The sequence below is a fragment of the Falco peregrinus genome, chromosome 10, assembly GCF_023634155.1.
Source record: "Falco peregrinus isolate bFalPer1 chromosome 10, bFalPer1.pri, whole genome shotgun sequence".
In the NCBI taxonomy this organism is placed as follows: Eukaryota; Metazoa; Chordata; class Aves; order Falconiformes; family Falconidae; genus Falco; species Falco peregrinus.
In genome coordinates this window covers 5,860,850-5,881,834 of record NC_073730.1, presented here as the reverse complement: position 1 = coordinate 5,881,834, position 20,985 = coordinate 5,860,850, and the positions used below count along the sequence as shown (strand labels likewise).

At 55.6% G+C, this 20,985-nt stretch overlaps 1 protein-coding gene across 1 annotated transcript in view; it reads right to left on the bottom strand.

Moving 5' to 3' along the window:
* PAPPA2 (pappalysin 2) overlaps nt 1-5,402 on the bottom strand; it is a 96,325-nt gene extending 90,923 nt beyond the window's left edge. The window contains exon 1 of the mRNA XM_055815858.1: nt 4,910-5,402. Coding sequence (XP_055671833.1) covers nt 4,910-5,402 — 493 coding nt within the window. The remainder of the gene's footprint in view (nt 1-4,909) is intronic.
* Nucleotides 5,403-20,985: the final 15,583 nt, after the last annotated feature.

The following is a 20,985-nucleotide window of genomic DNA, read 5'->3' as shown; positions in this document are numbered from 1 at the left end:
GCTTGGAATAAATGCTTCTGAGCTCCTGAATCACCACAGCCAGGACATTCACGCAGGTCATTGGGGTGAGTGAGCTTGAAGGCACACTTTGAGCCTCACCGGTGGCATCTTCTGGGAGCCCCACCGTCTCTCAGTCACCACCCCAACAAATCACTTCCAGATGCAGCGGTGCCCTGATGCTGCTGAAACCTGCTGCTGCACCTGGAGGCCCTTTTTGTATTACTGCTGAGGTATTTCTTATGCTCCAGCCTGCTTTTCCCTGCTGCACTAGTTCTCCTGCCCCTCACCATGCCACTTCCATTGCATGCACTGCCTGCCCATCTCTGTGACATCAGGGCATCATGGGCCAAAACAAGGCATTCCTGCCCTGTCCCACTGCCTCACCTGTCCCTGGGGACGCTCAGCATGACACTCTGGGGAAACTGTACCTGCTGCCAGGGTTGCAAAGAGGCTGGACAGAGGCAGAGGTGTAGAGGAGCAGGAGTTCCAAGAGGATCAGGATCTCCTGGCTTTCAGCCAGGGGATGTGACTAAAGCCAGGTTACCATGACCCCACATCTCCCCCACCAGCCCTCATAAACGTGACTGGCAAAGGTCACATCAAGCCCCACCGCACCCCAGGAAGCGGCACCCCTCCCTCCATCCACCCCTTTCACCAAGGGCGAGATGGGTGGTGGCCTATTAGCCATCCCATGGTCGTAACCACCCTGGGCACGGATCCCTGCCACTGCTCACTACAAAGGCAGCCATGCACAAAGGCTCCGTGGGCGGATGGGCTTTGGCCAACTCTTGTTTTCTGGTGGATTGTGAAAGGGAAGCAGAAAGACCAGAGGAAGCTGAGACAAGGAGAAGCCAAAAAAGCAGGAGACAGGCAAAGGAGCCTTGCAGGCGTGAGAAGGCAAAGCTGGAGAGTATTTTTGGGCTGGGTGCTGGCTGACAGGTGCTTAGACCTGCATGTTTGAAAGCCATCTTCTAGTATTTGGTCCTCACCAGGCACAGGGCTTGGTACCTCCTCTCTTAGGAAAATTTATGCATTTCACCTTGAAGTGATTTAGAGTGCCCCAAATTTGATCAAACACTAAGGAAAATACAGGGCAAACAGTGTCAGGGGTGGAGCAGCCTTCTGGGGTGAGTGTGAACTAGCATCCTTGCAAACCAATGAGGAGCCAAGCCAAGCCTGGAAGTGCCTGACAAGTTCAAACCTGGCCAAAAGAACCTTAAATGAGCCTAAAACCAGGTCTGGAGACTTCATCAAAGGGATGCAAGTAAGGCCGACGTCAGCTCTACAACAGGGGCAGGAAAGCCACCACAGCAGAGGCAGGTGTTTCCTAGACATGGCCAGGGATGCCATCCTGGTGCAGTGGCAGCAAAGGAGCGTGCAGGCAGAGCAGCACCTTCCAAGGCTGGAAACCACTGCAGAATGGTGAAGCAGAGCCATCCAGCACCAGGTGCTGACATTTCCCGAGGGCCTCCACAAGAAACCACCAGGGAACCAGTTTCAAAGACCTTGGAATCTGCCAAGGAACTTGGCCTTTTGTCCTGGGGCAACCCAGCAGGAAGGGGAAGAGCTGTTTGCAGAGGGGGTACAAGGTGATCTCCTCAACACCTGTAAGTGCAGCTCTCCCTCTGATCCATCAGGTGGGAAAGGGGATCTCTAACCTGGTGTGCGATGTCCATCAGTGCTTAGGGTGATAGCTTTGGGGTTTAAAACAAGCATTTAAAACAGTGCAAAAAGTTAAGAGAAATGTGTCTGCCAGGAAAGGTGTCCTATGGAGAAAAAGCCTCCAAAGAGACAAAGTGCACCACTTTGTAAGGACCACACTTGAAGTAGCATCTTCTCCCACTGGGGCCAGGAGCTTTGAAGCACAAGGCATAGTTCAGCCATGCTTTGAGACTCGGATACCAGGGGGAAATCAGCTGCTAAAGCTCTGGAGGGTCTGACGCAGGCTATGAGCCCCTAGCTGTGCCATGAGAGCAGCTGGCCTGAGCGGATGGTCACCCCTTGGGACGTGCAGTGGTGAGCAGCTTGGGGACCTGAGAAGGACACCTGGGCTTAGAAACCACAGCAGTGTGGGACTGCCTCTGGTGAGGGATCTTCTGACCCAACAAAACCATCTTTCATGTGAGTAAAAACAAACTTCAGCCAGGCACAAGGGGAAATCCCTTTGGGGTTTACAGAAGCAAAGCAGGGATGGATGGAGAGAAGACAAAAAAAGGCAGAAAAAGAAAGGGCATCACATGAAGGGACTCTCATCTGCTGCCCAAAGAAGGATGTGGAAGAGGGACCACTCTCCTTCCCTGGGGGTGACTGTGGCAGAACATTAGGGTTATACCCCAGCAGAATCCCTCCCATGCAAGAAGGGCTAACAGGTATGAACAGCTCCACCCAGGGTGGCTCTAAAGCAAAATGTGACATGTACAGGAACAAAGCCCCAACCCATGAGCCTTTAATCCAAGCAGCAGTCACACCAGCCAACAGGACAGTTTGCTTTGCCTGGATGAAGCTGCTCAACCTGGCCTTATTTCCCTGGCAATGGTGCTGGGAGATGCTCAGCTCTGCCCTGCTTTCCTCCCACCTTCCCTACCACATGGACACCTGGAGCATCTCCAGCTCCTCCACAGCTTTGGACCACCTCACGGCTCACTCCCCTCTCTCCCAACGGAGCAGGAGCAGCAGATCAGAGGCAGAGCCAGCACCTGTCGAAGGGCTGGCAGCTGCCTGCATCATCTGCTCGCGTGAAACACCAGCAGCACTGGCCTGTCCCCCTTCACCACCCACACCCACCCGGGTTCCAGCTGTAGGGAGACGGTGGGAAAAGGACAGTGACTCAGACAGCCGGGGGTGCCGGGGTCTGACTCAAACCCTGGAGCTCGAAGGCCGGGAGATATTACCCAAGTGAGTGCCAGCACCCACTGTCGGTGCTTTCAGCACTAACAAAGGTCCCACCCTCCACAAGGAAATTAATTAAAAAAATAATAATAATTAAAAAAAAAACCACCACACTGGCTAGCTGGGAAAAGTAAAACCCAACACCTGCAGGCCAGACCTCCAGATGCAAACAGCTGCGCTGCCGATGTGATGGCTGGGAAGTGTGCTCCGTGCATCCCAAGCCACTGCCTGCCAGCGGGGAGGCAGCAAGGACCCCGGTGGGAAGGTGGACAGCAAGGGGAGCGCTAGGTAGTTTCCTTGTGCACAGCTGCTTTTCCCATCTGCCACCCAGCCTCTAGCCTGTCCCTCGCTCTTCCAGAGCAAAGATGCAGCTCTCACCTCTGCGAGCTGGGAAGGGAAAATAAGGAAATGGGCCAGGCGGTGACCAAAGCAGGGGGAGGTTCAGAGGAGCGCTCGCAGGCAGAGGGAGAGTTGGGATAGAGAGAGGGTTTCCCCAACCAGTCAGCTTGGCTGGGGCAGCACAGAAACACAGCCCCCGCTGTGGGGACCCCAGACATCCCATGAGAGCTGTACATCTTGGCACTGCCACGCATTCCCAGCCCTGCCCGGCATCACTGTGCTGTCCTGCTGTGCTCGTGCCCTGCCACAAACACCCATCCTGGTGCAGCTGCATGAAGCACCACTGCAGGAGGTGACATCTGCCCCACTCTGTGCCTGTGTGCCAGTCCTCTCCATCTCCTCAGGCTCTCCATCACAGAATCATTGAATCGTTTAGATCGGAAAAGACCTTTAAGACTGATCCCAACCATTAACCCACCACTGCCAAGCCCACCACTAACCCGTGTCCCTAAGTGCCACATCTGAACATCTGTTAAACACCTCCAGGGATGGTGGCTCAACCATGTCCCTGGGCAGCCTGGTCCAGTGCCTGACAACCCTTTCAGTGAAGATGTTTTACCCAATACCCAATCTAAGCCTCCCCTGGCACAGCTTGAAGCTGTTGCCTCGTGTCCTATTGCTTGTTACTTGGGAGAAGAGACCGATCCCAACCTTTCTCCTTTCAGGCAGCTGTAGGGAGCGATAAGGCACCCCCTGAGCCCCCTTTTCTCCAGGCTGAACAGCCCCGGCTCCCCTAACCGCCCCTTATCAGTCTTGCCCATCACCTGCCTGCCTTAGCAGAGTGATGGGGTGATTCCCGGGAACGAGGCACCTAGGGCCACCCCTGCCCCGCAGCCGCCCCGCTGAGCCCCAGGACCCCGCAGCCGCCCCGAAGAGCCCCGGGACCCCGCAGCCCCCCCGCAGAGCCCCGGGGGCCGGCAGCCCCCCCGCAGAGCCCCGGGGGCCAGCAGCCGCCCCGCTGAGCCCCGGGGGTCCGCAGCCGCCCCGCTGAGCCCCGGGACCCCGCAGCCGCCCCGAAGAGCCCCGGGGGCCGTAGCCGCCCCGCAGAGCCCCGGGACCCCGCAGCCGCCCCGAAGAGCCCCGGGGGCCACGGCCCGGGTGCGGGGCCGGGGCCGTGCGTGCGGCGCGGCTGCCACCGTGCGGCCGCCCGCCCCGGGGACCCGCCGGGAGCCCGGCCAGGCGGGCGGGGAGCCCGGGCAGCCGCGGCCGCTGAGCCCGGCGGGGAGCCCCGGCGAGCCCCGGCCTGCCCGCGGCCCCGGGGTCGGGGCGAGGGGGAGGGACGGGGGAGGGGGTTGTCGGGCGAAGCGCGTCCCTCCAAGGGACCTTCCAGCTCCCGGCGGGAGGAGAGGGAGAAACCAGACAGGAGCCGGGGGGGGCGGGCTGGAAGGACGGGGCGGGGGGGAAAGCGAGGGGAGGGGATGTCTTAGGGTTTGGTCTCAAGGGAAGGAGGACCATTTCACGCCTGGGGTGCTGCGGACGCGGGTGGGGGGCGCGGGGTGTCACCTGCCACAGCGGAGAAGGCAGGTGAGCCCCCCCCCACGCCTCCTCCGCCCCGGGGGGGGAGGTTTTGGGATTGGGGTCGGGTCCCCATCCCTCCCGCCCGCCCGCCGGCGGGGTTTACCTGCGATGATGGCCGGGTTGCTCTGTCCGCCCTCCGCCTTCACCCACACCTCCAGGGTGAACTCCTCCCGCGGGATGTCGGGCAGCGCCTCCGGCCGCGCCGCCAGCTGCTCCCGGCCGCCCGAGAAGTACAGGGCGGGCAGCGGCCGCTGCCGGGGGGGGCTCGGCACCTGCGGCCCCCGGCCCCGCAGCCTCTCCCTCCGGCCCTGGCCGTCCGCCTCTCCCCCCGGCTCCTCGCCGCCTCCCCCGGCGCCCCGAGGTCTCCGGCTCCGCGGCCGCTCGGAGCTCGGCGGGGCGGCAGCGCCGAGCGCCCCGTGCGCGCCGGGACGCTGCGGGTACAGCCCGTAGGGGTGATGCGGAGGGGCGGCCCGGCGGCCCCGTGCCTCCATCCCGCACCCGGAGACCGGCGGAGGCTCGGGGGGCCGGGGGTCCCCGCGGGGCAGGCTGAGCAGCGCCAGCAGCAGCGCAGCCAGGGGCGCCCCGCCGCGCAGCATCCTCCTTGGGGACGAAGTGTGTTGGGGGGGGGGGGGGTCGGCCCCGGGGGAGGGGGGCGCTCAGGGGGGCGGCGGGCGGCAGCGCCGGGGCATCCTCCCCCGGCCCCCGCCGCAGCCGCTGCCCCCAACTTTTCCCCGGCACCGCTCTCCTCCCCTCTGCTCCTGCGGGAGGAGGAGGAGGAGGAGGAAGAGGAGGAGGAGGAGAAGGAGGGCGAGAGCACCGCGCCGGGGACCCCCCTTCTGCCTGCAGCCGGGGTTCCCGGGGCACGGCAGCCCCTGCGCGGCTCCCTGCGCTGCCCGGCTCTGCCTGCGGGAGCGGGGGATGCGTTAGACGCCCTTATCTAGAAAGCCCCGAGGCGCTCTGCTCCCCCCCACCCCCCCACCCCCCCCTAAGGAGGGGTGTGGAGGGGGGGGCTGCCTTATTTAAAGATGATTATGTCCAATCTAATAAACCCCTGTGCGGAGCATCGCCCTCCCTTTCCCTCCGCCCTCCCGGGCGCTGCTCAGGATGCTGGCGGGGAGGGGATGTGGAGGGACCAAACGGGCGCTGGGTCCCATCCCCTCCCCGCCCCGGCGGTTTTGGGGCAGCACCTGCCCTGTCCTTGCCGTTATCAGCGGTGGCAACCTGGGCTGCTCCTGGCTTGGCCCAGTAGCCTTCCCCACAGACACACTCGCTACCTCTCTCATTCCTCCACTTGGCAGTCCAGCACTTGGTTTCTTTTCCTTCTTTTTATTTTCTTTTTTTTTTTTTTTCCCTTATAATTGTGGTTTTGTTGGGTTTTTTTCTTTCTAAGTTGAAACGTGCCCGTGTTTTCTCCTGTTGTAGCTCGGGGTGTGATATCTGCCTGCCCACCTTGGCTCCATCCTCCATCTCCACCAGCTAGGGGGGAGGAAAGGAAGGTGAAAGAAGGGGACCCCCCCCGTCAGCCCTCCCCTGGTGAGGGAAGAGATGGTCTTGGGTCAGTGTGTGCAGAGAGACCCAGAGTCCTCCTGAAGTCAGAGATTTTGCTGCTTTTTCTCTCTCTCGTTTTTTTTCCTTCCCCAAACAATGGTCCCATCTGTTTGACACGTGCAGAAAGGTGGGCTGGAGGTCCCTTATCTGGGTGAGAGGGAAAGAGCCACATCCAAAAGCCGAAAAAACCCGTATTGATGCATCAAGGGAGCAGGCAGCAGTGGGAGATGCATCTCACCCACCACCCAGTCAGACAGTACAGCACTGGCATTGCCGGGGAGAGCTACCCGGAGCATATGGGTGAGAAAACAAGCCCCCTAAAGTTTCCTCTTGGTTCCGGAGGTGCCATCGCACCAGCACACAGTGTGGGAGAGTAGGAAAACTTCAGCACGGAGATTCGGCAAGAAGACTTTTTTTTTCTTTTTTTTTTCTTTTTTTTTTTTTCTCTCCCAAACACTATCTGTGGCGGTCAGTCTGAAGCAGGGTTGCCAGCGAAAGCTGGGAGGCCCCTTCCAGGGTACAGGCTTTCAAACCAGCGAGGCAGGAGGGAAGGGATTTAAGAGCAAACAGCAAGAGCTGGCTGCATGGGGTTGGGATTTTTTGTCTTCTCAAGGTGGGAGGGTGATGGGAGGAAGCTGGGGGGGAGTTGGTGCTTCAGTGAGGGGAGATAGAAAAAAAAGGTGCTGGAAAAACTTGAGGGTTAGGAGGGGTGAGCACAGTGCTTTGCCAGCCCCCCAGGAAGGAGGAAGGTAGGTAAGGAGAGGTAAGGGCATGGTGAGGCTGGGCTGGAGGAGTGTGGAGAGGAAGGGAGGACACGCAGAGGGCGAACCAGGCCAGGTGGAGTGGGGTTGGCTCATGCAAAGGAGCTTGAGCGGCTCTCAAGGACCTTTTGGGCGTGAACTACATCCAAGCACAACAAGAACACCCATCGCTCCCAGGGAGGTGGTGAGGTCTGCGGCTCTCCTGCCTGCACCGAACACACCAGTGCCCACCCGCCAGCGGTGATGATGTGAAGATAACCCAGCTCGGGGCTTGGCACTGGTGGGGTGGCCCAGCAAGAGTGTTGTCCTGGGGCCAACGCCAGCAAGTGTTGCTTATAGTGCGTATTCATTCAGGAATGAACTGAGCTCCTGATAGCCCTGTCTACCAGGGCCTGATAAGAGCGGATCCCACGGGACAGCTTATTTTGAATGGTGGTGACCTTATTAAGCGGTTATTAATCATCTTGCCACACAGCACCCTGCCCTACTCAGTCATCAGGCTGGGTACTCCGAAGAAGCAAGTCCACGAGACCTTCAGCAGCATGTGCTGCCATCCCAGAGGTTCAGCAGCACTGCCTTCTCAGGGACAGCCTGGCTGGGTTGAATCCAGCACTGGAGCCATAAAACCCTCCAAAAATGTACCCAAGCGAGGCCTCTATATATAGGCTCTGGCCTGGGCTAAGCCACTCACTTGACAAAATGACACCCACAAATAGCTCCGCTGTCTGTTGGGCTGGTACGCCACAGGAGCTGCAAAGGAGGAGTGAAAGCCCACCAAGGAACTCGCTTTTTGGGGAGGAGATGAGCGAGAGCAGAGGAAGGCTTCCCGGCTCCCCCTGCCCTGCCTGCCTGAGCCCCAGCCTGGCGGGATTGAAGGAACCAGCGGAGCAGGCAGCCGAGTGCATGAATCATTGCGCCGCTCTCCATCCCCACACAGGCAGGTTCTCCCTGCAGCTGCTGCCAAGGTGGGGCCCGGCAGAGGCTGGGGAGGATGGGGAGGGCAGGACTGTGGGTGCACCTGACCCAGCTGGGTCAGCATTTGGGGAGCAGAGATGCCAGGATGCTGTTCCCATCCCAGCACCGCTACAGGCTACAGAGCAAATCCCTGCCATTTGTTTTTTTCCATAAAAAAAAAAAAAAGGAGCAATTAGCTTGACCAATGTGAAGATTTTGCTGCATGTAAAGTGAAGACTGGCCCCGGGGATAAGTCAAGGGACTCGAAGATGGCAGAAGGGTGGCAATGTACTCTCGGCATGTTTTCTGTCTCTCGGTGAAGCAGGGAGGGCATCTGTTAGAGGTCTCAGCTCCAAGCCAGGCTGCCTTGGCTAAGCAATGCAATGGCCCTGCATCTTCCAGGGATCCCTGCATGCAGCACCTGGATGGAGATGCTCATCCCAGGCAGGGTCCAGCTGCAGTTCAAATCTGCTGATTCTCAGGAGTAAGAGAAAGGATGCTGGATGAGAGGAAGGAGGAGGAGAAAGTGGTGGTAGAACATAGTTTTGGCTGGATATTCCTCGTCGCTTCCCCATGCATTGTCCTTCCTGGCACACCCCTGCTCTGTGGACCCTCTAGGCTGCAGGTTTCTGCAGTCGGGTTTTTTGGGGTGCGGACTGAAGCAGGCAGGCTGCTGGTGCTGGGCAGGAGCAGGGGTCCCACGTCAAGGCCCCAGCCAGGAGCCTCTGGAAGGAGGCAGGGGGAAGCGGGGAGCCCCATCAAAGTGTGATGCTGAGCTGGGGTTATGGTGGGGTGAACCCACCATAAGAGCGGGGTTCTCAGTGCAGGCTCAGCCCGTGCTGGGGGAAAGTGAAGAGCAGCATTTTAGATGGAGCTGAGGCTGAGCTGTACTTTTCCCCACGCCTGTCAAAAGCCATCAACAAAAGCCTTCCTCTCGCTCCACTCCTCCTGGAGAAACCACTGGCAATCTCAACATGGAAATAAAGGCTCTGGGAGAACCCAGCTTTTTTGTTCATGGCCAGGCAGCCAAATCCTGCAAGTCTGCAACAGCAAGCCTCAGCAATCAAAGCCATGAGCAACAGCTGACCCCGCTCAGGGCACAGCCCTAGCCCTCCCTCCTCTCCCTTCCGAGTTTGCCTTCTTTTCCCAAGCAGATTAGAAGCCTGTTCAAACGTGCAGGACCCCCAGAGGTCAGAGATGCTGGCCTCCCGCACCAGAGGTTTGCTTGGGAACTTGCAGAGTTTCCTGCTTCTGGTAGGTCTGGAGATAAGCCCTGGTGTGTAGCCGCTGCTGATGCCAGCGCCAACAAGAGCCTACAGTCACACAACGAAAATCCAGCAGCAAAACCTCTGGAGTCCCATGTCTTGTGTGCCTGAGCCTTGCCATTGGGCACAACCTCTAAGGGACAGGAGACAACTGGGAAGGCCTCCCACAGGCTCTTTTGCCTGGATTCTCCAAGGTCTGATAGGAAGGCTGGACTCCCACCACCCCATGACATCTAGCAGGGTTTCCCTGTGCTGTTCAGCCCCATGAGTATGGTGACAACGGTTTCTCCAAGCCCCTCTGCCGAATTCAGCTATACCCACCTCAAGAATTCAATGAGCGATGTACACAACCTCAACTTCTTTGGCAATGGAGCCAAGGAATGAACTTTAAATAACAGCAAAGAACATCCAGCCAAGGATATGTCTGCTCCATCATCCTCACACCTCACATCTGCCTCCTTGCCTCTGCTCTGAACCACGCAGCCTGCAGACAGTGGGTGGCAACCAACCCCCTGGCAACAGGTGGGAGCCCGTGGAGGAAGCCAACTAGCCAGGCACTCGTCGGCACATCAGCTAAGGCACTTTGAAGCTGGTTTGGTGTATTACCATCAGGTGCAGCTATTTCAGAGCAGCTTTGGATGTCAACACTGGAGCCCTGAGCTGCAGCAGAGCTGTGCCCTGAAGGGCTCTTGCAAGCCTCCAGTAAAAACCATTTACTTCCAGTTGGGAGGTGAGGACAATGATCAGCAGCATGCTCACATCTCCACATAGGGAAGACATTCCCTACACAATAGCCTCCAGGGGTCTTCCCACACCCTGGAGTTTTGCACTTCACCAAGAACTTGCAGGTGCTAAATTAAGACCATCTAGAGAACAGAGCATGACCTTTGCCAGATGGGGTGTCTCAGATATTGAAAATTATTCCAGTCGTTCACAAAAGGCAAAAGGCAGGGACTTATCTGCCTTTATGTAATGTAGCTCTTCCAGCAGCCATGGAGGAAAAGCATACATGAAAAAGCAGGGGAAGAAAGGAAATGAGCCTCTCACTTCCATTCTGCCGCTGTCATCGGGGAGTTTCAGCCCCATTAAGTCAGGATGGTACAAGTGCATCTCCGTATCCCAGCTGGGTGGGAAGCATCTGCCAAAGAGAAGAGATGGGAGAGGCACGATGCTGCATGGCTCTTGTGCCAGCAGCAGAGGCAGGATCCTAGAGGAGGAGGTGAGCTCCGCAGGCACCCACGGGAGGAGCACATTGGTACAAACACCGCAGGGACAAACTCAGGCTTCCAAAATTCCACCCCAGCAGAGCCAAGGTATGCTGGCAGGAGTTCCAGGAGAGCACCATGCTCATGGCAGCTCCAGTAGTAAATCCAGGGGGCATAATTACATGACCTTGCTGTGTTTTCACTGCCCCCGTGCCCACGCCAACATCTGCTTGTTAGTCCCCCTTGAATGTGCCCCTCATACGATAGCATCTCTTCCCTAGCTAAGCACGACTTTCCTTACAGGAGTATCAGAGCAATTACTTGTACAAACACGCCTCACCATCTCCAGATAGCCTTCGCTCTGCCTCTTGCATTTATATACGCTTTCCGTGTGTCACCCAAGCAGGAGAGCCATTTGCTAAAGCCAGTCAATAAGACACAGAGCGAACATTCAATTTGGCACACAGGTATCTGAAGGACAAGGGGAGGGGGAAAGGGCTTGTGCCACCCCGGCACGGCGGCTTTGCAGATGCAAAGCTCAGCAGCTCCTCAAAATCCAGCTCCAACATCTCTCCATCTGAGCTGAGCCAGGGAACAGCTGCTGCAGGAAGAAATGGAGCAGGAGCAAATGAGCATGTTGGCTGGGGTGGAGGCAAAGGGTCTGTATTTGTTAGCTTTGCTGCCTCTGTCCTCCAGCTAAAGCAGGATTTTTGGCACTGGTCAGCAGTGTGGGTTAGAGGTGCCTCCTGACTGCTGGCCCAAAATACACTGTCATTGTAACATCTTCTGTCCTGCTCCCGGGCCAGCAGGGAGAACCTGCTTCATAATTTGGCAGCAAGCAATGAAAAGGAGCATGAAAGAGTCAGACTCGGCTCTTAAAAGCTGGCTAGCAGGGTTTTAAGCGTTTGAGGTTTGGACAAGTTCATCACAACAAGGAAGCACCTCTGCCCTCCCCACTCACTTTTAGAAGAGACAAAAATAGACTTGCCAGGAGAGCTGCAGGCAGGGGAGCGGGCAGGTGGGAACCCACGTGCCAGCTGCTGAGGCAGCTTGTAGCCTTCAGGTCACATCTGTGCCATGGACATGCATCACTCGGTTCATTTGTGTCCCACCTCGGGGCAGATTGGAGCCCTGGTGAAAAGGTGGAAGAAAGGATGAGCAAACAGAAATGCATGCTCTTCCCAAGCAAGAGGAAAAAGTGATTATCCCAGGCTGGGCAAAACACACCTTCTGGTTTTCACCGGACCAGGAAGGAGACCAAAAGTTGGACTCTGGGACCACCTGTTATTCAGCAAGTTCCCAGTGGCTTCCTAGTTTGCTTGCTGGACATTGCCCATGTGACTCTGTAACCACGTTGTTAGAGGTGATGGCAGCCCTGGGTGTGCACCCTGGGTGTACAAAGACTCGTGCCAGTGGCATCCTGGTACCTGTGAGTCTATACAAGTAGTGTGAGCTGGAGGCACCAAAAGCATTTGGTTCCTCCAGCCTTTGCAACCAGAGTGGGTATCTCCATTTGCTGGAGCACTGGAACGTATTCTGTCACATTGCACTTTCTATGCCAGTTAGCTGAAGCTCACATAAGCCCTTGAATCTCTGGCTTCATGCTCCTGAGCTTTTAGCTTTCAGTGTCTGTTTAGTAATGGTGCTGTGGTCATGGCCCACCTCTCTGGCCCACCTCAAAGCACAGAGACATCTTCTGAGGATGGCTGGCACCTTTGCTCCTAAAATGACTGTGGCATTTCCCACCTGATCCCCACTTTGGTGCCACCTCAAGACCATCTCAATCCAGAGTGCTCATGCTCACCACAGCTGTTGAGCAGAGGAGGGCAAGGCATGGACGTGAAAGCCTTGGTCCTTGCTAGCAAGGACCACCCCTTCCAAATCAGTCCCTTCCTGGGTGCTAACCCCATTGTGGTTTTGTAGCCTGCTTTTGTAGACTTTCCCTCAGCTCAGCCAGACCTAATTAGCTCTTCTAAGCTTCATTCCTGTGTCAGGTTTTCCCCTCAACCATTTCTGTGGCTTCTTTTGGAGCTGTAGATGCATGAGTGATCCCTGGTGTGCTGAGGGTTACTTGGAGCCACCTCTGAGCTCACTCCGGTGCTGCTGTCAGAGCTGGCCAGCAGCACGTCCAACTTCTGCCAGCCTCACTGTGCTGGCAAGAAACATGGGAGAAGAGTGGGAGTCCCGGTCCAAGGTGAGCCAGAAAAATCAGCGAGATCACTTTGGATGGGTACAGACCCACTAGGCAAGGTCGTTCCAGTTAAGCATGGAGATGAGAAAGTGTTTGTTGGCATGCCCTTCCCGTGCAAGCCTCCAGCTCCTGAATCTGCTGCTCTAGAGTCCCTTGCAGCTCAGTGTGCCCACCCAGCAGAGACACCCACATTATCTCCTTACTCCAGCCCACGCCACCGCACCCAATGCTGCCACTCCACCCGCATTGCCCAGAGTGGTTCTTTCCCTCCTTGCCTTCACCCAGGCCCTGAAGAGTCTGGAAACGCACCATGCCCCACACTGCTCACCACCATAGATATGGGGCTACTGGGCCAAGCTGGAGGAGCTCCAAGGATGTAGCAATCCCTTGAGCATCACCCATTGCCCAGCAGACTCACCAGAGGGGTCCGTGGATGGGTGCTACCCCTAGCCAGAGCACAGCTCTCCAGCCTCACTGCAGGGGACTGCAGAGGAATGTGCTGCTCCACAGACTAAAGGCAGCTAGGATGAAGGAGGATAAAGCTAAAGCTTCGTCTTGCTGGGATATCAGCATGCTGACACTCATGTGACCCTCTTAGTTCAAGCTGGTTAGCAGTGCGGAAAACCTCAGGGCAAATACATCCAGCAAAATCCCTTAGTATAGATAGAGTTGTCCCTGTAAGGGGCCATTTGGCAGCATCGCCATCCCGTGCCAGTTTGAGGGATTAAAACAAAGAGACCCTTTTGCTGGTAGAGAAGGTCACCTGCGTCAGCTGCCTTCCTCCTGGGGAAAGTGGTTAAACCGTGCTGGGGGAAAATGTGCTTTTCCACCTGCTGCTGCCCACGGGCTGAGACAAAGTCCTGGCTAGGTGGACCTTTTGGCTAACCCTTTGCCCTTGCAGCACTGATTTCTCCTGCCAGGCTGCCAAAGGGGCTGAGACGTGTCCCCACCCCAACGAAGCCACGTCAGCCCCGTGCGAGCTGGTGAAATGCCGCAGCAAGGGACATCCTTGGGGTGCCCATGTCCGAGGTGGGCAGTGGTCCAGGCACACTGCACTCACCCAAGCGTGCCAGCGCGGTGGGGACCCCACCAGTACCCACCCCATCCCCAGCGGTGTCGCTGCGGTTCTTGGTCTCCCCCCAGTGACCACACCACATATAACAAAGCGGCAGGTCTGGCTCACGCATGGGAGGTTTCCAGCCCCACGAGCAGAGCTCCTGGCTCCCAGAATGAGTGCATTATTACCAGGTAATCATGCGAATCATTACTTCCCTGAATCCTCCCCGAGAGTGAAGCCCTCTCGCTGGTGCAACGGCTTGCTTTCGCATTTTGGAAGTAAGACCTTGTTTCCTCCCATATACCAGCACCTGAGATGTATGTATTCATTCATTAAGGAGCACTGACACCACTGTGGCAAATGACCTGTCAACAGATTTACAGCAGGAAGTAAGTCACTGCCTCCAAGCCTGTGCTCTTAATGTAATTAAAGTCCTCTGTTTGGAATTCGTTGCTAATTAATATTCATGCTCTGTTCCCCATCTGCCATTCTTGCATTGCTGGTTCTTTCTGAGATTGATCAGAGGCTTATTAGAGCAACGAGCAGACAGAGAAGGAAGGGGCCAGCTGGTGGGAAGGGGTTGGATCAGCTTTTGGTAAGGGAGCAGAATTGCATCCAGGACCCCAGCTGCTCTGGAGGGGATGGCCGAGGCATCATCCTGGCTTGCTCCGTTGCTGGGGGAAATTAAAGAGCTGGTGGGAGTGATGGATCAAGAGATAGACACTGCTGGTTGGCTCCTGGAGTCTCTCAGGGTTTGCTTCAGCCCTCAGAGGAAGGCAGGAAGCATCTCTGGAGCTGGGCTCCTGAGGACAAGCTGGCAGCTGGTGGTGTGAGCAAAGTCTAATTGAGATAGAGCCTAATTGCTGGTTCTTGTGGTTTGGCATGGGGGAGCAGCCACAGCAGCCCAGCACTGTTAACCAGACCCACCAGTGCGGTTATTTGGGGATGGAGGTTCAGAGGGAGTTTCTGATGAAGCCATACTCACCTGGGCATATGCAGGGAGGCCATGGATGTATGGGATGCTCATGGGCACCAAGAACTTGCACCAGCCCAGTGCGGAGCATGAGAGCACATCTGCAGGGACATCCCGACCAGCTGCTTTGGGTGGGCACAGCCCTTGCAGTGACAACACACTGAGTGTTCCTGTTAAAGCAAGTTGTGGGCTGCCCCTTGCCCTGGATGGGCACTGAGAGATTGCCCCATCCCTGCACAGGCTGGAGGTGTTGTTCTGTCTGATCTGCAGCTGCTGTGGCATTTCTACATGCCCTTAGTGTGGATCCTGATGGGATCAGACACTCATGGGAACAGCCACAACTCCTGTGCCCAAACTACTGAAACCAGGCACACACTGTCCACTGCTTCAGGTGGGAAAGATGTCCCCATGTCACAGGCTGAGAGCCTGCTGGGTGCCATCCCAGTGAGCACACAGGCTTCCGTGAGTAAATGCAGTCCTCTGCAGCATGAGGAGGCCAGGCTAGAGACACCTCCTTGATGGTGGCCCTGTATCACCCCAGTGCCCCATCTCCAGCTGCTGGAGATGTGTCCTTCATACTAACTCTGTATCACCTCATCGCCCCATCCCCAGATGCTGGAGATGCCAGAGCTGAAATTTCCTTTAAAATTAAGGGTACTGCATGTACTGCAAAGCCTTTTGAAGAACCTTCCTGCTCCCAGGATGCAACCCAGGATAACTCGTGGTCTGTGGTGGTTGCCAACAGGTAGGCAGCAAGAAGGCAGGTCTTGCAGCCAGCCTCCCTCAGCAGCCCCTCTCCCTTTCCTGAGCACCTCTTCTTCTGCAGAAAAGGCAGCATGGGGGAGTAGCATCTCAGAATGGAGGTTCCCTCCCAGGGGACCGGAGGGACTGGGGCTCTCAGCCAAGCCCCAAGTGCTGAGCGACCCTGGCTCTGTCACAGGAGTGCTGTGAATGGGGTTTCCTCAATTAACAAAGTCCATTTCAAATGGCTTTTAGATCCTTAAACACAATCGTAGGGCTCAAATTGGATGCACCCCGCTTTGAAAGCCGAGTCCCGCTGGCATCTCCTGTTTATCTATGACCAATCAAAGTGATTTATTCATCTGCCTAAAGCACGGTTGCTCTTTGACCATCCATCCATTATGCTTATCTATCTGTCCTAGTTAGGAGCCGAGCAATCCATCTTACCCAACCTAATGTATGCCAAACCACTCGGCGAGCCGCTGCGCTCCAAGCGGGCTCTGCTGGGGCAGACGACGCAGGCCTGGTTTTCAGCAGCGCTAACACAATTGCATTGACGTCAACCGGAGCCGCCCGCCATCACCCTCCTAGAAAATTAAAGCCTAGGACGGGCAGACCCAAGGCAGGCACGGGAGGGGTCTGCCGTTGTAATTGGGACCGATCTGCCACCGTGCCGCGTGCCGACCCCACGCCATCAGCAGGCAAGGAGCCCATTTAACCCAGAGAACTTCTTGTTTCTCCTGATTACATTGCAAAAGGGGACAGGTGGTGCGGTCCTGGAGCAGCGTCTTCTCATCCGTGAGGAAAAGACCGTGCTGCTCCTGTGCTTCATGAGTGTGCAACAGCAACAGCTGCGCCCACAGTCTCTGGCTCTCCCTACCTGGGACTCTGCAGAGGGGCAGCACCTTCTGCAGTCAGACCTCACAGGGTGTCACAGGCAATAGTGGGCTGCAACCCTCCTGTAACTTCAGGGAGAGAGGTTCCCCACCTTGTAGAAAAGGAGAAAATGAAGTGTCATGTGGATGCCCCATCCCTGGAAGTGCTCAAGGCCAGGCTGGACGGGGCTTGGAGCAACCTGGTCTGGTGGGAGGTGTCCCTGCCCAGGGCAGGGGGTGGAACTAGGGGATCTTGAAGGTCCCTTCCAACCCAAACCATTCTATGATTCTATGATCTATGACCATAAGAAACTTGCTCAGGAAGTGTGTTGCCACCTCTTTTCTCATCTTTCATCAGGGACAAGTGGTTGTGACAGTCTGAAGGTGCCTGCAAGCCCCTTGTCTGCAGCAGACGAGTGCCCAGCAAGGAGAAACGGGATCTCTGCTCCCTTTCCTGCTGTCTGTCCCTATCCTAGGCTCTACAGGGACAGTTCAACCCCTTGGCCATGGACAGGACAGTGCAGAGGTTCAGTCGTGCAGGAGACATGCAGGTCTCCCCCCTCCAGGAGCCATGGCTCAGGGAGGATGGCGCTGGAGCTGCCTGCCGTGTGTACCACCACAGTGCTCGCCTGCACCTCTCGGTCAGCAGGTTGAGGGACAGCTGCTGAAACTTTAGCTAAGAAAAACAAATGTACAAGCTTAAATAAGCTGCAAAGGGCATTGTGCCCCTCTGGGGAAAACGGGAGGGGTTTTGCAGCTGAAAAAGGTATTTTTTGAGAGTGGGGGTCCATCGAGAGGTTCCAGATTTCCCTTCCCCACATGAAGCATGGGGTGTGACAGCTTTCCAGAGGAGGTTTGGGAAGGGTGTTTGGCCACAGGCAAATCAAATGGCCTTCCCCTGCCTTGCCTCTTGGAAAAAGCTGACCCAGTTTGGCTGAAGTTTTCTGGAGAAGTTCAAGCCAAGGCAAATCCCTGGGAGACAATTTCTGCCTACATGTCCATGTTTTGACATTGTTCTAAGCAATGGGAAACACAGCCTTATAATGGGAAGTATTGAGTAACCTCAGTAGAAGCAGTGTTACCTACCCTGCCTACAATAAAATAATTAATTCTCATTAATTTGTCCTCTCTGCCTTTGAAGAGGATTTTCAGACTGCGGGAAAAAAAAGGACAAAAAAAGAAGAAAGGAATGGAATTAGCCAGCCCCCTCCGGTCTAAAATCACTCCAGATCCATGTGATGGCAACTGGCAGAGCAAGGAGAGGCATTAAGTGCTGTGGTTAGGAGACCTCTGAGCTCATCTAATAAACAAGAAAAAGGTTCTTGCTGCTACTGTCTCTGAGTGGGACCTTTGACAGTTGGGTAACCTTAGAAGAAGCTCCTGCCTGGTTTGTGGAGAAAAAGCAAGGGCTGGTAGGAGTAGGGCACTGGCACTTCCAAAAAATGCAGTCCTGGAAAGGAAAATGCAGCTATTTTCATGGTATTTGAGACCATTTTCATCTATGCAGAGGGGGCAAGCAATGCTCTTGCATCAGGATTCCCCGTAGCCTTGGTGAGTGGGGTTTACAACCTGTCTGAAAGCAGGAGTCACCAACTTTTTGTGCAAGAGCCTGGTTTTGAAAGATTTCCAGCAATTCATGGTTTGGATTATCCAGAGAAACTCCAGGTAAGAGTCTAAACTTTGGGGAACAAAGCAGACCCAGATCCTCAAGACCAGTGCCCATAGCTGGGTACTAAGATGCAGGGTTTCTATCCCCGGTTCTGCAGCCAAGTTGGTAGGTCAAAGTGAGGTGAGATGACCTCCCTGACCATGTACTTTCTCCACTGTTGCCTTGGTGGATGGAAGCACGGGCACTGAGCATCACTGCTGCCAGCACCACCGCAGCACTCATGCAGTCCGACCCAGCAAGCCACCAACACATTTTGAGCCATGACCAGTTATCTTCTTGAAATTCCTGGGCAGATCATGCCTAAAAAATCACCTGGGTTGGACAAATTCAGTTTGCTGTAGTGTCGGATGGCTGTCTGCAAGCCAGGGTGACTTCATAGCCAGTGTGAGCAAGCGGACAGTCACCACATGCTTGGAGAGAAGTCCACAAGCCAAAGAGGTGCTTTTGTGTAGTGAAACTATTTTCACTGAGCTTAAGTCAAGCAATGAAATATTCATAGGACACTAAAGCAGTGGGCTAACTGGCTGCCTTCTTATGGGAATCCAATAATACTGGAGACAGCCTTAATTCAATATTAAAAAAACCTCTTTCTCTTTCCCTCTCTCTCTCCATCTCCCCGCTGTCTCTTTGGGTTCAGAGATCTTTTCGGAAACCTCACTTTTATGTGCTGGATGCATTAAGTGGAGAGAGAACGGCAGAGACGAAACGGGGGGAGAAGGAGTGGGAGTGCAAGGATGGGGACCACACGCAGGACAGCTGGGGATTCCTTGGTCCCCAAGCTGCCTGGTGATGCTTTGCTGGATGATCTGAACCAGCTCTTCCTAAAGACCCATCTTCCTGGCTTTTCTGGGGCCAGACCCATGCTTGTGCTCAGACACGGCTGGTTGGGAGCCATCTCTGGTCCAAGGGCTGTGTAACTACGGCTGTGTGGTCCTGTGCTCCCACCAATATACTTGCTCAGAAACAGACGGCCTGGCTCAGCCGTGGTATGATGCTAGCAGGACTGAGGCCATTTTTGGCTCAGCATCTACCCTGTGAAAAAAATCAGTGGAGATGGAGCCTTTGTCCACCAGTGTGGACTGGAAATTGGGAGAGTTGCACCTAGATGCTCATGAGAGGTAAAACCCGATGGCTCCAGTTATATGGGTGCTGTTCGTGTAGACACTCATCCTCACCCAGGGGGAGGACACAGATGCTGGCAGGGCTCGAATGAGCCATTTTGGTGTTTCCAGCTTGCCCTGCTGTTGCTACAACTCTTGATCCCTGTCCTGGAGGAGCAATACTGACATCCTTATCCCCGTTTCAGAGAAATCAAGGACCAACCTGTGAACCTCTTCCCAGACACCATGGTTCAGGTTGAATTGCACTGAGCTAACCCCCAGCAGCCAACACTGACACCCAGCCAGCCCATGTAAGAGATGGGCACTGCTTTGTGCTGCTGCTGGGTGGCAGGGGGCTGTAGCTCTGCTGGTAGGACCTTCCTGCCCACTGTGAGGAGGGCTAGTACTCAAGGATGCGACCAAAACTTCTCCAGCCATCGGGGGGCCAGGGGACTGTTTGCTGCCCCTTCAGATATAAAAAGGGGCGGGGGGGGGGGGGCACCAAAGTATACAAGCAGCAGGAGGGGGCTTTCCACACCATCCATGGGTGTCACGGGGGCAGGATGATGTGGGTGCTGAAGTTTTACATGGTTCAGACAGATTTGGGGAAGTAAGTCCCCCACAGAGACCCGCTTGTCATCCATAGCTTTGGATGGCAATGCTCTACACATGTTGCAGCAAAGGGGAGATTTAGAAGAGCAACAGCTTTCCAAGCACTTAGCAGGGTTTTTTCCCCCCTCATAGGATCCCTTCCTGGAGAATATTTAAGATCAAATGATTTACTCCACAATGCACTGGTTATTTGGTTTCTTCTGGCATCTCCCCGTCACAAATGCCCTCGAGCAGATCAGTTTCAACCTTCAGAAAACCTCTCTATTAGCATTTGATCTTGTCAAGCTCTTTTTATAGGCACTCTTAAAGCTAAGTGGAAACCGCTCGATGGCTATCTGCCACGCTGGGGCATGCAGGCAGATGCCAGCTAGCAGGGAAAGAGCACAGTTCCCATGCAGGAGGGTCCAAAGCACCAACAATGGTACAAACGATGCACAAAAATTGGGAGACATGCACAAAAATCGGGTCCATGTTCACGTCCTGAGGTGAGGATGAGGAGATCTGTACTGCCCCGAGCTACTCCCCATCTCCAAGGCCAGGAGGGAGCCCTTTGGGGAAAGGCAAGATGCTCCATCCCATTGCAGGGAGGTGGCTGGGTGCCTGGTGGGTGCCAGCATGGTGGCATGGGGGCTGTGCTGGTACATCCCGCAGAAGGAGAGGGTGAGCAGGATGGCTGCAAGTCCTTTCATATCTTCTGCAAGAGCCCAGTGACACCCTGACCAAACTTGAGCAGGGACCTGACTTGCTGCCTCCCTTTCCTGTGCTTTCCAGGGCAATAAAAGCGATTACTTTCTTTTTCTTCCTTATTCTAGCATCTCCAGGCCTGATGCTGACCATACAAACGCAGTGAAGATACTCTTTGTCCCTGTTGATTCTGTCTCCAGCTGTGCTTGGAATTATTTTACTTTTTTTAAGACTTTCTGGCAAATCACCAGTCGCACAGATGACTGTTTTGGAGCAGATTTCCCTGTGCATTTGGAGTCAGTGCAGGTCTCCTGTTGGGGTCTCAGGAAGCTCTCCTTGTCCCTTGCCTCCCTGGTGGTGTTCCAGGTGCAACCCAGCCATGTCAGCCCCATGATACTTTCTTCCTACCTCATCTGCCAACAGCTTGGTGCCTCCTTCTCCCCTTTGTGTCTTCAAGCTGGGTGGAACAGCTGGACCATGTCTCCCAAGGGGCAGAGGGATCTCCTGTTTCTGGGGTACCTGGCACTGCCTGGAGTCACCTGGT